General features: G+C 35.3%; 1 protein-coding gene across 2 annotated transcripts in view; it reads right to left on the bottom strand.

The window, feature by feature from the left end:
- Positions 1 to 453: 453 nt before the first annotated feature.
- SPATA6 (spermatogenesis associated 6) overlaps positions 454 to 15,946 on the bottom strand; it is a 126,511-nt gene continuing 111,018 nt past the window's right edge. For both annotated transcript variants that reach the window (XM_057710292.1, XM_057710300.1), the window contains exons 12-13: positions 10,728 to 10,819; positions 454 to 701 (exon numbers count right to left, since the gene is read on the bottom strand). In XM_057710292.1, coding sequence (XP_057566275.1) covers positions 521 to 701; positions 10,728 to 10,819 — 273 coding nt within the window. In that variant the 3' untranslated portion in view covers positions 454 to 520. The remainder of the gene's footprint in view (positions 702 to 10,727; positions 10,820 to 15,946) is intronic.

Genomic DNA, 15,946 nt, shown 5'->3' on the forward strand with positions numbered 1-15,946 from the left:
CTTTTCTGAGGGAGCAAATGGTAGAAAATACTAGTTAAAACAGGGTTTAAACTCCTGGGAAATTCATCTTTGTACAGTATATCTTTTTGTTCATGACCAAGAAAAGGGAGTTAATAATAATAATTAAATCTTAGACAAGATAAGCAGTCAAGTAGATGAAAAGAAAATTACAAGCTGATTAAGACAGAAGAACATTTCTAGAGAGAATCTGTTTTTGGATTTGTAACTGGGGATATGAAAGAGATGTGACAGAACAGACTTCTCAGAATCAGAACGGAGGATGTGATTGTGTTGCAGAGCTTTGACTTCTAGAATATATAGCACTCTTTACTGTGATTAGAAAAAGAAGGCTTGTCCATGATAATTTATCATTTGAAGTAATAAACTTATTCAAGTCTAACTACTGTACTCAGTTAGAACCACCCGTTTAAAAAAAAAAAAGGAATACAGATATTGATCACATCAAACGTTTTCATTGAGAAGTTGACAAGGACACTCACACAGTTTATCGCGGCTGGTCTCAGAAGCTTTCCTGTGTATGAGAAACAGAACTACAGGCCTTTTTGTATAAGTTCCTGTATATCTTGTCCATGCTGTTCTCAAAGATGGGTCGATGGGATTTTCCTTTATAAGAGGCTGCCCTGTTGGACCAGTATTCGCCATCATCCAAATGGGGAGTGCCACGTGGCCGCTGAAATGAGCTATAAAGAAAGGATATAAAATATTAAAACAATGATGAAACAAAAGAGGTAGTACTATATAAATCAAGTAATTACTAAGTACTTTATAGGTGTGTGATACTCTGTTTGGGCTAAGAGATATAAAATATAACAAGGCTTGTGCCTTCAAAGAGTGACCCTATTTGCATGCAATGATTACAAAACAATAAAATGGGGACTTCCTAGGCGGCACAGTGGTTGAGAATCTGCCTGCCAATGTAGGGGACACAGGTTAGATCCCTGCTCCAGGAAGATACCACATGCCGCGGAGCAACTAAGCCTGTGCTCCACAACTATTGAGCCTGAGCGCTAGAGCCTGTAAGCCACAACTATTGAGCCTGTGTGCCACAACTACTGAAGCCTGTGTGCCTGGAGCCCATGCTCCACAACAAGAGAAGCCACCACAATGAGGAGACCATGCACCACAATGAAGAGTAGCCCCCACTCGCTGCAACTAGAGGAAGCCCGTGTGCAGCAATGAAGACCCAGAGTAGCCCATAAATAAATAAATAAATTTATTAAAAACAAATTACAGACACAATTAAAAAAAACAATAAAATGAAAATGGTATGTGAGAGTTAAAAAGAAATTCAGAGAAGAGAGAGAGGTGTAGCAAGGTAAAAGCAGGGCACAGATGGCATGGTACGGCTGGTTATGAGAGTGCCTGGCCTCTAAAGTCAGGCAGACCTGGAACTGAATTCCAGCTCAGTCTTTATAAGCTGTGGGGCCCTGGACAATTTATTTAATTGTCCAGAGTCTCAGCTTCCTTTACTGTATTTTTGCAGTATTGTTTTAAAAATTAAAGAGAATACATGTAAAGTTCATAGTACAGCGCTTACCTGGTACACAAAAGTTATTAAATATGAGGCATTGAACTAGTAGGTACTTTATATATATTTACACATATTTATAAAAAATCTTACAACCCTCTGAGGTTGGTAACTGGAAACTGAGACTCAGGGAAGTCAAGTGACTTGCCTAAGACTATTCAGGTAGTAAGTGGCAGAATGGAAAAGGATACCGTTTCTGTGACTCTAAGGCCCTTTCTACTACGGCATGCTATTGTCCTCACGGAGGAGTGGAAAATTAGACTGAATGTGAATCACTTTTAGAAAATGGAAACCAAGGCAGAAGAGTCTGTATTTGAAGTGATAGAGATATACCGTTATTTTGAGGGTTTTGAAGAAGAAAGAGAGAGAGCAGATACGAAATTATAAAACAGACCAGGACGAGGCTAGTTGTAATGGGAATAGAGAAGAAAAGGCAACTTTCTGAAGGCTTGATAGTGCTTTTTTATTTGCTAGAAAGAAAACATTGAGTTTTTAAAAGACTGAGTTTATTTTATTTTTTAAACAAATAATGAACCCCACTTCAATAAATTAAGTACTTGTTATAGATAAGACCTCCCAGGCATGTCAGAGATTATGGAGTTTGTGCCATATAAAACTGTATGTCCTTAAATGTTACAAATATTTTCTTCATATATTTGGAATCTCACTCCATACAAAACAATTTCTTCCCTGTCTTATTAGTCCCATGATGTTACTTGTGAATTGTGAAATAGGAACTCTTGGAGCTGGATATCCGTAAACAGAATTTGCTATTTCACCTGAAGTCAATCTACCATCTGAACACAATAGAAGTGGTCACCAAAAAAGGCACAAAGTGGCTGTATTATTCTTAGAGCTTGACACAGCATCGATGAGGATGTGAAGTAATGAGAACACTTATACACTTACTTTGTAAAATCGTTTGGCATGACTCAGAGTAAAGTTAAATATACAACTTCGATGCAACCACTCAACCCCTAGGTACAATGGCAAAATTCTTGCATTTGTGTACCAGGAGATATGCACAAACGTTCATAATCACACTCCTTCTAATAGAGGTAAGAACTGCAAGCAACCCAAATATCCATCTACATTAGAAAAGACAAATCAAGCTGTGGTGAATGCATACAATGGTATAGTATACAGCAGGGAAAATTAACAATCCTTAGCTACATGCATCAACATAGATGAAACTGAAAAATCAATTGAGTGGAAAAAAAGCAAACTTCAAACAATACACAGTTAAAATTACCTTTATATGGAATAGTTTAAAACAAGGAAAATTATTTTACTACTTAAGGATAGATACATGTATGGTGTAACTATAAAGAAAAAAAGAGAAGGGTTATCAGAAAAGTCACAATAGCAGTTCTCTCTATGGAAAGAGATGCAACTGGTTAGGGGCATAAGGTGGCTTTATTGGTACAGGTTATGGTTTTCTTAAGCTGGATGATGAGTAAACGGGTACTCATTTTATTGCTGTTGCTGTTATTTAGGACACACAAGTCTTAAGTATATCCCTCTGTTACAGCTGGCATATTTTATAATACTACTAAAAAATTCACTTCCATGAATCATGACAGTAACCCTCTCTATGTCCTGATGGCTTTGCTAAAATGGGATTCCACCTCATTTTTTCCAGCATATTACTAGATCCTTTCAAACTTTCTGTACACCTGGTACCATCTCTTTCACACTGGAAAATTTTGAAAATAACAAACATGATTATTTTTACTTTTACCTTGTCCATTCAGTTTCAGAGAGGTAATTAACACAATTTCTAATAATGTTAGCATAATCTTTAAAATTTTTCAAAAGGCCTTACCCAAGTCTCAATGCTATTGCTTTCATAGTTTCCACCTTTCTTTCATTACCTTTGCTTAATAAACAGTCTAGCCAACTTAATACAGTTTCTTTCATACAATTTCTCACCAAGCCTAACTCCTGCCTAAAATAGTCACTCAGAATAGATTTTTTGGACAATTTGAGTCAAGTGATAGAGAAATCACACACACATAAATACATTAATAGAACATTTTCTGCATGTACTTTGTACCTCTGCAAATATATCTACCAGTCTAAGTCCCCACATTTGCCTCTGTTCCTTCATACTACGTTTAGGAGTCCTACATGTTGTGTTTTGTTCTTTTGATTGTATTTGATTTATTTGTTGCTTTGTTTTCTTTTTACATCAAGGCATGCACTAATTAATATTTCACAAAATAAAGATCTGTCCCCTATTTCCCTGCTGTCCACAGTCACCAACTTCACTGCATACTGATGGTCATATAAAAATGTGCTTTCCTGAACTCTGTATTTTGCCTGGCTTGTTCTACCACAATATACCTACTCAACAGAAACCTGAATTTCTATCAAGCCACTACCCAAATCTCAGAAAGGTAAGAAATAGCAGGGTTGCTAACTTTAAAAATCATTGTGTAGGTTTTCTGAGATTGTAAATCAAATTCTTAATCCCTATCATAAATTATTATATTTAATGTTATCAGGCACAGATTTGCTACTGCTTTGGTATCATTAGACAATACATTTTTCTTTCATGTCACAAAGCTGCTTTAAAATATCACCTCAATGGCTTGCAATGAATAAATAAAATTCAGAAATCCTTTAAGGAACAACTGTGAACCTGGTAACGGTTCTGTAAGAAAGAGCTAAAGTAGCCAAAACAGACATCCTAATGCTTTTAAAATCTGGCAAATTTTGACAGGCAGCGTATTTCTATTTAAAATTGCAAAATTTTCAATTTAGTAAATAGTATTGTAGCTCTCTGGAGAGAATTTGGGAACTGGCTCATCCTGGAAGTCTGAGTTACAAAACAGGGATGTTTGCAGAACAGGTCCTAATATGGTTCATGCACAGGTGCAAAGTGTCGCGGAACCTGAAAAGCAACATTTACTTCTAGACATGGAAGCATTGGCCATCTAACTAATAAACTGTGAACATATTGAGTCAATTCTGATTTTCCAGTATTGGGAATATTAATAAGCTTACAATGTGTAAGCAACAATAAAAAGTCTTATTATTGTAACAGACTTTTAAAGACCACACTTCTGTATTTTACCATGAGTATCTCTAGCATTCATTCACTCAAAGCATTCAAAGCTCCTACTCTACAAAACACTGCATCAGTGCTATGTAACATAAAATGGTTATCTTCAAAGCAGGGATAAAATTGCTATTTTATTAAATGCAGTGCATTTTTTCAGCAATTTACTTTTGCTACTTTAATAGGGAGCCCTCTATTTAATAATGACAATGCTATTAAGAAGAAAAAAAGACAGAAAAGAACAGAGACCAGGATAATATTTGAGAACTGAGCACTTTCAAACCTTAAATGTTGCTAAGGTATAAATTATAAATTTATTTTTTAAAGCCTATCATATATACAGAGAAGAGAAGGGTCTTAGGCAGCTTAACATGAACTAGGATACAAGGGGCATGACTAGCTTTTTGCTTAGAGAAGGGCAAACTCACTTGAAACCCTGACAGTGTTTTCTATATCAGTATGAAATGAAGACCAAGTACATACTCCTCAGATAAGATATATATAAGATGATATACATGAAAAAGAAGGTCAGAGGGTAAGATGGATATGCCACACAAATAATATTAATTCTAATAAATAACTGGAAGGTCATGAGAATAAAAAATTGGCCATTTGCCATTTGTATTCAAATAACCAGAGTTGAAGTGATTTTAAGAGATGATGCATATTCTATACTTTAAACTTGTAAGCTAAGATTCGATATAATTAAAGACATAATACAAGAGATGAATTCCTTCCCATAATACTCAATAAAGGATCCTATGAAGGAAAACTTTGACAAAACACATAGAATAGTATTGAGGATGTGATGTATGCTCAAGACACTGGATGGACTGGACTTCCCTGGTGGCACAGTGGATAAGACTCCACACTCCCAATGCAGGGGGCCTGGGTTCAACCACTGGTCAGGGAACAAGATCCCATATGCATGCTGCAAATAAGAGTTCACATGCCACAACTAAGGAGCCTGCGAGCCACAGCTAAGGAGCCCAGCTGCCACAACAAAGACCCGGTGCAACCAAATAAATAAGTAAATATTAAAAAAATAAAATAAAGACACTGGATGGATGGATGGATGGATGGATGGGTGGATGGAAGGAATGTAGGAAGGAAAGTATTCAAAATCTTAAGAGTTCAGAACAGATGACAGGCAGAGAATATATTATGGTCTAAAAAAATCTGCAAGGCATTTTGTATATTTAAAGATACCACACAAAGATAAAATGTCATGAAATGTCACTAAAGACATCAAAATGTACTGATAAATTATAGCAGTAGTTCTCAAAGTTTAATACACATCAGAGTCATTTGGAGGGCTTATTACAACTCAGATTATTGAGCCTCACCACCAGAGTTACTAACTGAATATGTTGGAGGTGGGGTTCAAGAATCTGGATTTCTAACAAGTGCCAGGGTGATGCTGCTGCTGCTGGTCTAGGAACTACACTTTAGAAAGCACTAAATTAATGGCTTTTCTACAGAATTTAAAAGCTTAGGGAAAAAACTGCATGTTGTCATTTATCTTCTTTTATTGTTCACAGAAACTGTATAGTAAATATTAATAGAAGTCTATTCAAATGAATTTACTGAAGACTGGTTATTTATAGGTTACTTATAGGTCACTTACTTCCCTTTCCTGAGTAAGGATGTACAGAAATGAGCCACTGACAAGATATGATCTAACAGCTTTCATCATTACTAATTCCACTGCTGATTACTTATCTAGAAATGTTATTAAATATTACAACCATAACGTGTTTACTTAAGTAATGCCTTAGAGTTTCAGCAAATGCAATTGATCATTATTAATAAAGGACCCAATTTTAACACTTGAACTATTTTTTTTTTATTTGAGCTCCTAGTACATGTCAGAGACCTTGACGGGCAGTCAAAAACAAAGGTAAGCAAAACATCTGTGCCTCATGCTTAATAGAAGGGGGCAAGACAGACATATAATGAACCGATCATTGTGAGATAAATATTGCTAACTGAAATTATATATGTGAGAGGAAGTGGCAAGATAAAGGAGAAAATGACGAACAGTCTGCTGAGGTCATAAAAGATATCTTAGAAGAGGGAATAACTTGAGCTTAGTCCTAAAGAATGAGAAGGCACTGACTAGATAAACAAGAAGACATTGCTTATTCCAGACATCATACAGTAACAGAACCAAGGCACAAATTTACCTAGTATTGAAATATCAAAATACTAGGTAAAACAAAATCCAAAGAATTCAAATTAGAATTAAGCAATAGTTTCTCACTTAAAACTGTGAAAGCTTATTTTTAGTTATTCAAGAGACTTTAAGTCTATATATTATTTAGATCTTTTTTCTTTCATTTATTAGTACTAAAGACAGCTTTTCAGCTATGTATTATATCTTGGTAAATTCATCAAGTTAATCGGATAGTGAACAATGGGCAGGAGATGAAAACTATAGTCAATCTATGTTATTAAAAAATATACAGTCAAATTTTAAATTCCTCAGTTTGAGATTCTGTTATAAACAATTTCATAATTAAAGCATTTATACTGAGCATATTCCTACTGTTAGTAACCTGCAAAACATGCACAAGCAAATAGAAAACAGTTTATAACAATAGCTAGTTCCATAAAAGAACAACATAGCTAAAATTTGGGGGACGACAGTCATAAAAGGCCAAGTCATGTTCTAAACATGAAATTAAAACTATTTTTACTGTCTCCTCTCTTTATGGGGCCAACTCCCACCTACATGAAGCATCACCTCATGCCTGGTCTTTAGTTAGGACTAACGCTCAAACTGGATAATGATACCAGAAGTGTACAACAATGTAGAGAATTTTCAACATCCTGAAAACTGAAGAAATTTGAAATATATTTAGGAGATACTAAAAGGAGAAAGAGCATCCCAGGGCCCTGGGAACTGGCAAAGCTACCATAGCAAATGTCGAAAATTTTCTGAAGGATAGGCAATATGAAAGTTGAAAAGGACATCTTCATGGGTAGTAAATTTTTTCCCCAATCCAGCTATCAAATCCCAAATTACTGTAAATGATAGGTCACTTAATAACTCCTTGATAAGAGATTTCTTTCAAGTGAATTTCATACTCAAACATGATAGAAGACATAGGACATCTAGCATAAATAGGCTGATGCCCGGAAGATGAAATAACAAACACTCTAATTTGCCATTCTGCTCTTCCTGCAGAAAACATGGAACATCTGCTGTATGCTATAGCTGATAACCACAATGTACATCTAGATCATGAGCTAAAGGATTGAGTCCTGGGCATAGTTTTCCTGGGAAAAATATTAAAGAAAATGATTTTTATCTATGAATATTCTCTATTTGATTGTCATTATACTTCTCTTTAGTTTTTTAAACATAGCTGTTACATCCCCAGGGCTGCCTCAGGGAGTTTCTAGTAACTCATTTTTCAAGTATATGGGTCACACTTTACTGTTTCTTTGCATGTCTCATAATTTTTTGTTGAAAACAACAATTTAGATACAAATTGTAGCAACTCTGGGTTATAACGCCTTACCAAAGTGGTGGTTGTTTTTGATTATTTGTTTAGTAACTTGCCTGGACTTATGCTGTGAAGTCTGTTTCCCTTGCACTGTGCAGTTGCTGAGGTCTCTTCTTTTCTTTCTTTTTTTCCAATTATTGTTTCTATTTTTAAGCCTGGCCTTCTAGGGGTTGCCCCTGGGTCAGCACAGCTTGGTGACCAACAAATGGTTGGTCAATGGATCTATGTGTGGCTTAGGGAATACATTCAAAGTTTATCTGGTTGACCCATCTGCCCTGCCTTCACAAGGCCTCACACTCAGCCAGGGACTAGTGGCTCCCTAATATGCTCTCTGGTCTCTCCTGAACGTATTTACAGCCTTATGCATACACATAACGTTCCAGACTACCAGGGATATGTAGAACTTTATCAAGGACAATGGTGGCTATCTTGTCCCTGGCTTTTTGTTGTCTGCCCCAATAAGCAGTAAGACCTCAAGCCCTCCCTTCTTGTTTGCCAGTGGGATCATTATTGTTTCCATTAATCCCCTACACATGAAACTTCCTATGCTATGCTCCATATAAAGTCAGTCCCCTCTGGCAGCAGAGCTGCCTGTCTCTTGGCATGGCTGCCCCAGCAGAACTTTTGTGCCAAGGATCTCGGGGGTGGGGGTAGGGATTGGAGCTCCACGCATAATGCCACAGACTCCTACTGCTCTTATTGAGCTTCAGTAGATTTTCTTGATAAAGGCTTCTCAATTTGTTATATGCCTTTAGTCAATTTCCAGAGTCCTTAAATTGTTGTTTTTGACAATTCTGTTTGGTTTTGTTGCTTTTGGAGGAGAGGATTTGCTGAGCTCCTCACTCAGCCATTCTAGAGGTCCATGCAGATTTCCTCCTGACCCTTGTGTCAACGGACATCTGCAGAGGGGTAACTTTTAGTCAAGATCTCAAGCTCCCTCTGACTTCTGCTGATAGAAGCTTTAAGGCAAGCAAGTGGGTGATTACTTTCAGTGTGGGTTCTTTCACCTCTGAGATGGAAAGTAGAATGGGAGTGATTTCTTGGCCTACTATATAATATGACCTGGGGATAAAACTAAAATAATCTCCTGATCAGGTTCAGTAGCTTCTGGAGCTTATATCAAAGATACTCATAAAATGTCTTGAAGCACTGACCATCTATTGGTCCAAGTATGTCCTATTGGTCCAAGAGAAGCAGCTAGGAATATAAAGTAATCTCAAAAAATGTGTAAGCAGAACCTTCCTGATGCTCTGCTTAACCCTCACTCAAGAGGTACTAAAACAGTCTCAGGTGATCAAAAGATTAGCCAGTCACATTGCTTGGTGAACTGGAAAAAGAACCAATACTAAGGTTTATGGCAAACTTTAAACAGAAACCAGTGCTTTTCAAAACATGGTCCCTATGTTACCTTCACTAGAATCATTCATGATATTTTTTTTAAAATGCAGATTTCTAGGTCACATCCCTGTATGCTAGGAACCAGAATCTATAGAAGTAGAAAGTAGAAATCTATATTTTTAAGAAACATATTATGCATACATAAGTTTGAAAATCAGACCCTTAGCTTTATCAAACCTACTCCTTACCCAAATCAGAATTAATTACGTGGATACAGAACCCAAAATTGGGATGCTAAATCATACAACAGTAATCGAGGGATTCGAAGTTTAAGTAACAACAATGAAGGGTACAAATTCTTCGGCAAGGTATGCACTTTCTTGGACCTTTCGTTTCCCATTTGGATTGCTTCTTCTCCAAACTCATTTAAAATACACTACTTTCCTTCATGAGAGGCCCAGGTTTCCTCTACGATGGGAAGCAGCAACTTTGAACAAGAGTTCACACTTATACTCTGTGTAAGGGACAAAAGGAAAAGTCCTCACATGTTCATAGAATGCTTAGCCTAGCTTACCAGGGTAAAGATCAGAGACTTCAGTCCAAAACACCAGTTAGCAATAAAACATCTTCCATTATCTGCAGCTTTTTTCTTACACTTGTTTTTCAGGAAACTCAGGAAGGTGGAAGCCATATAGTAATCAGTGGTATAGCATCAAAGGACTCAGAGAAACTTTAGTTATATAAACTCACAATTTACATTTAGTGTTTAATGCCACACTTCATGGCAATTAATACAAAGTTTTCAAATCTTCATGAGATTTGCTAGTATAATTTTGCAAAAATTTTATTATTACTAACATTGCTGAAATTTTAGGCTAGAAGAACTGAATTTCTCTTATGTTATTAAAAAAAGCTTACTCATGGTCTAAAATTATGAAACCTGTTGTTTGGATGAGAATAAATACCTCCTGAAATAGGTCCTGAATATGTGGATTTGCATGGCAGAGAAATATACTATAAATCTTAAGTAGGATGAAAGCATCACCATTAACTGACTATATTTGTTTTCATTAAAAATTTTCAGTAATGCAAACATTAAAATATTTCAATAGAATTTTATACAGTTAAAAATAAAATATAAATAAATAAATACATAGATAAATACTGAGTCTAAACTTGCCACAAATCCTGCAGGTTAAAAACCAGGTTATTTTTATATTAACTATGAGAAGATCTCTATACGCTGCATTAATCAAGCTCATACCTATACTCTGGGTCACTGTCGTAGGTAGAGTCTCTATATAAAAGACCTCTTTTCGGTTCCAGTTCATCTTCTTTCTCTGGGTCCCTCTCATCCTGAAAAATTTAAAGATTTCCATTAATTTATTTTATACTTAAAATGACACCCATGTTTCTTTGGTAATTGCTCTCCCCTTGCCCCAATGTAAGAAACTGAATTAAATGCTGGATTTCTTAGGAAAGAAACAAAAAGGTAAGTGAAAATTTATTATTCTGTTCAATAAAACTAATACAGTTTTATTATAATATCACTAATACTTCTTATCAAAGACTAGACACACACAGTAGATGTTTCTTGCATCAATGAATAAACAGGAATGGATACTGTGTGAAGATATGTAATAAGATGTGTAATAAGTAATAGCTTACACATTGTCATGTGGACTCCTAAAAGATTATACCTGCACTCTGAAAAACAAGTACTTGGGAAAACTATGTAGACGTAAGCATTTTAACACATACCTGTGACTTACAAAGGAAGTGACTTGGAATTATTACTCATATATCAAAATGCAGTAACAAGCCACAAGAAGTGAAAATAAAAGGCAGGGTAGTTGGAATCAAAACACATGGCTCCTCCTCCTTCTATGGGCAGCCTGTTCTTTACTTCTGATAGATCCACTCAAGGCCCTAACAAATAGAATTCTAAAGAGATTGCTTTGTAAACTATGTCATTCACAGCAATGATGTTCTTACATATGGTAATTTTATATAATTTAGTTTCAAATATCTTCCTCAACTATTAGTTAATATCCTTGTTCTGTAGTCAAACAGGAATAGAAATAAAGAAAACTGATGGTCAAGGAACTAGTAAGCACAGATTGCTATAAGGATTAGTATTAACGTAGTATTTCACTTTATACAAGAAATCAGCTGTTGAACAAAGATTATCAAGAAAAATGATTTTAAAAATTTGGTGATGGCATGAAATTAGGAAGACAGCATTCGGTTAAAAATGTAAGCAATAAATAATAGAGCAAGTTTAAAAATCACAGAAAATGTGAATATATACTTAGAATTATTATAACTTCTAGGTGATTGAGCCCTTTTGCCATTATGAAGTAACTCCATTGATTTCTAATAGTGCTTTTTCCCCTAACATTTTTTGATTTACTATTAATATAGCTACAATAGCTTTCATTTAGTTAGTGCTTGTAATGAGTACAAAAGACACTACAAAAGAAAGTGTAAGAAATAAAAGAAACAATTAATGTTTTCAATCTTCGGAAACAGAATATATTGCAAGAAGAACTGAATGAAAGAGATGTAAATAATGTTGAATTTTAAAATTCTATCCTTGGAAGAAATACTAATCTCTAGATTATATAATAAGTGATATCAGACATAAACATAAACCAATATTCCTTGTTTACCTTTGTCAATACAGTTGAAAAAAATAAATTTTGACCAGGAGTAATAAAAAATGTAGACTAAATTTTAAGAGTTTACATATGAAAAAAATACAGAAGTGCCTTAAAAATCTGAACCTCAATTATTCATTGAATAATACCCCATTTTGAGCTGAGTACTGACTATCCTAGACTCTGAGGACAGAAAGATGACTAAGACATGATTCCTGTACACATGTGGAATAAGGTTTGTCTATTCTATGAATCTCTATGAGCAGAATCAATCAACAGGTAGAATTATTACGAGATATAGCAAAGGACAAAATGAGGAACTTTCTAATTAACAGAGCATTCTAAAAACAGAATGACTGTCTTAAGGGGGAGTAAGATCACAATCACTAAAGCTATTCACATAGAGCACTGATACCTATCTAGAATCAAGAAGTTCAGGGAGGGAAATTCTGCTCCAAGAAACAAAAAGGACTATATGGTCTTCATGGTTATTCTCTTCAAATTTTAAGACTATATTTTGTGACACATATATATTCAAACACATATCTCTTATAAGCGTCCTTATGTAGGCTTTTCTTTCTTTTTTTTTTTTTTTTTTGGGCACACGGGCTTAGTTGCTCCGCGGCGTGTGGGATCTTCCTGGAGCTGGGATCGAACCCATGACCTCTGCATTGGCAGGCGGATTCTTAACCACTGTGCCACCTAGGAAGCCCCTAGGCTTTTCTTTTTAAAGATCAAGTTATAAAAAAGCAAAGAAGCAACAAACACCATACCTTATCATAAGCTATTAACTATGATTAAAGCAAGCATTTGAAGAGATATATCATTAACATTAGTGCCAGAAAAATACATTTGCAGGGAATGGAGAAGTGATTCCACTCTTATTCCTCACCAACATTCCCATTTGCCCACATGTTAACACAGAAAAAGATGGATGACACAAAATATCTGTTGAGTGCCTTCACGATATCTAGGACTGAATTAGGTACCCCTTACATGAATATCTTGTAGGCCTTCAATAACCTTATGAAAAAGGCACTGCAACATGGAAAAATTAATAACTTGCCCAAAGATACAAGTTATTAAGTGGCAGAGCTGGAATTTAAGCCCAGATCCAACCTTATTTACATTATACTGCCTCTTGCAATGCAAATAAACTGGACTATAAAGTCAAAATCTCCATTCCAAAACATGAGATTATTCTCCAGTATGAAAATTAAGCTCAAACTCCTTCAGCTAATATCTATTCAGTTTGTTTTTTATAAGGGTATTCTGAAATAATTTAGCCCAGAAGAAACTTTTTCAGGGGTTTCCATGAAGAAACATTTTTCTTTCAGCAAAAGTCATTAATAAAATGACATATTATTAAAAGAAGCTGTAGGCTCTTCTTCCCTGAAACTGGCAGTACGTTAAATGTTCTCTTAAGATTCCTGTCATCAACAATCACTATATTATACATGTAACCGACATCATACTTAGAACATCCCTGGAACAAAGAAATAAAAGATATCCACTCATGCTTGCAAACTGAAAAATTCAAGACAAAAGTGATTCAATAGTCTATGATAAAACAAGAACTAAAAGGTAGTCATCTCACTAATTAAATAGTACTTAATAAAACATACACTTGTCATTCTCAAATGAAATTCTCATTTATAGTTAAAATACCTACAAGATGTGTTTCATTGCTATCAAATTCAAAATATTATTTATAATGAATTGTGTAGAAAGACAAGAATTCGAATAGAATTTAACCACTAGTTCTAATGTGCATTATTACCCTTGACAATTAATGGCTTTAATTTCCTAAATCATAACACTGGGAAAATTTAGACAGAGTTGTTCAAAGTCACAAGGATAAGAAGTTGCAGAGCTGGTCTTGAACCAGGTTTTTCTAATTCTATAAACTGGTTTATATTGTAAGTATAATAGAGGATAATAAAGTCTAAAGAGAAGACCACTTAAAGAACACTTAAATGCTAATTTTGATAAATTTCTGGAGGCAGAGTGTGGAAAAGCATGTGTGATAGTTAATTTTATGTGTCAACTTGGCTCAGCCATGGTGCCCAGATATTTGGTTAAACATTATCATGGATATTTCTGTGGAGCTTTTATGGATGAGATTAACATTTAAATCACTGGATTTTTAATAAAGCAGACTGCCTCCATAATGTGGGTGGGCCTCATCTAGTCAGTTGAAGGCCTTCATAGAACAAAGACTGATCTCCCCCCAAGGAAGAAGGAATTCTGCCAGCAGACTGCCTTAGTTTTTTTGTTTGTTTGTTTTAACTTTTTATTTTATATTGGAGTATAGTTGATCAATAGTGTTGTGATAGTTTCAGGTGTACAGCAAAGTGATTCAGTCATACATATACATGTAACTATTCTTTTCCAAATTCTTTTCTCATTTAGGTTGTTACATAATATTGAGCAGAGTTCCCTGTGCTATATAGTAGGTCCTTGTTGGTTATCCATTTTAAATATAGCAGTCTATACATGTCAATCCCCAACTACCCAACTATCTCTTCCCTTCATCCTCCCCGCCCCCCACCCTGGTAATCATAAGTTTGTTCTCTAAGTCTGTGAGTCTGTTTCTGTTTTGTAAATAAGTTCATTTGTATCATTTCTTTTTAGATTCTTCATATAAATGATATCATATAATATTTCTCTTTCTCTGTCTGACTTACTTCACTCAGTATGACAATCTCTAGGTCCACCTATGTTGCTGCAAATGGCATTATTTCATTCTTTTTAGTGGCTGAGTTATATTCCATTGTATATAAGTACCACATCTTCTTTACCCATTCCTCTGTCAATGGACATTTAGGTTGCTTCCATGTCTTGGCTATTGTAAACAATGCTGCAGTGAACACTGGGGTGCATGTATCCTTATGGACCATGTTTTTCTCCAGATATATGCCTAGGAGTGGGATTACAGGATCATATGGTAGCTCTAGTTTTAGTTTTTAAAGGAACCTCTATACTGTTCTCCATAGTGGCTGTACCAGTTTACATTCCCACCAACAGTGTAGGAGGGTTCCCTTCTCTCCACACCCTCTCCAGCATTTATTGTCCGTGGATATTTTTGATGATGGCCATTTTGACTGGTGTGAGATGATATCTCATTGTAGTTTTGATTTGCATTCCTCTAATAATTAGTGATGTTGAACATCTTTTCATGTGCCTCTTGGCTATCTGTATGTCTTCTTTGGAGAAATGCCTATTTAGGTCTTCTGCCCATTTTTTGATTGGGTTGTTTGTTTTGATGATATTAAGCTTCATGAGCTGTTTGTGAATTTTAGAGACTAATCCCTTGTCAGTCACATCATTTGCAAATATTTTCTCCCAATCTGTGGGTTGTCTTCTTGTTTTTTTTTATGGTCTCCTTTGCCATGCAAAAGCTTCTGAATTTAATTAGGTCCCATTTGTTTATTTTTGTTTTTATTTCCATTAGTCTGGGAAATGGATCAAAAAAGATATTACTGTGATTTATGTCACTGTTCTGTCTATGTTTTCCTCTTGCCACTTTTATTCAACATACAAGGGTGAGTCAAAAATTATCTGCACTCTGGTTGTGTGGCCAACAGAAGTTTCAATATAACTGGAGTGCAGGTAATTTTTAACTCACACTTGTAGTTTTGGAAGTCCTAGCTACAGCAATCAGAGAAGAAAAAGAAATAAAAGGAATCCAAATTGGAAAAGAGGAATTAAAACTGTCACTGTTTGCAGATGACATCATAGTACACACAAAAAATCCTAAAGATGCTGCCATAAAACTACTAGAGCTCATCAATGAATCTGGTAAAGTTACAGGTTACAAAAT

The sequence above is a fragment of the Hippopotamus amphibius genome, chromosome 1 (assembly GCF_030028045.1).
Source record: "Hippopotamus amphibius kiboko isolate mHipAmp2 chromosome 1, mHipAmp2.hap2, whole genome shotgun sequence".
NCBI lineage: Eukaryota > Metazoa > Chordata > Mammalia > Artiodactyla > Hippopotamidae > Hippopotamus > Hippopotamus amphibius.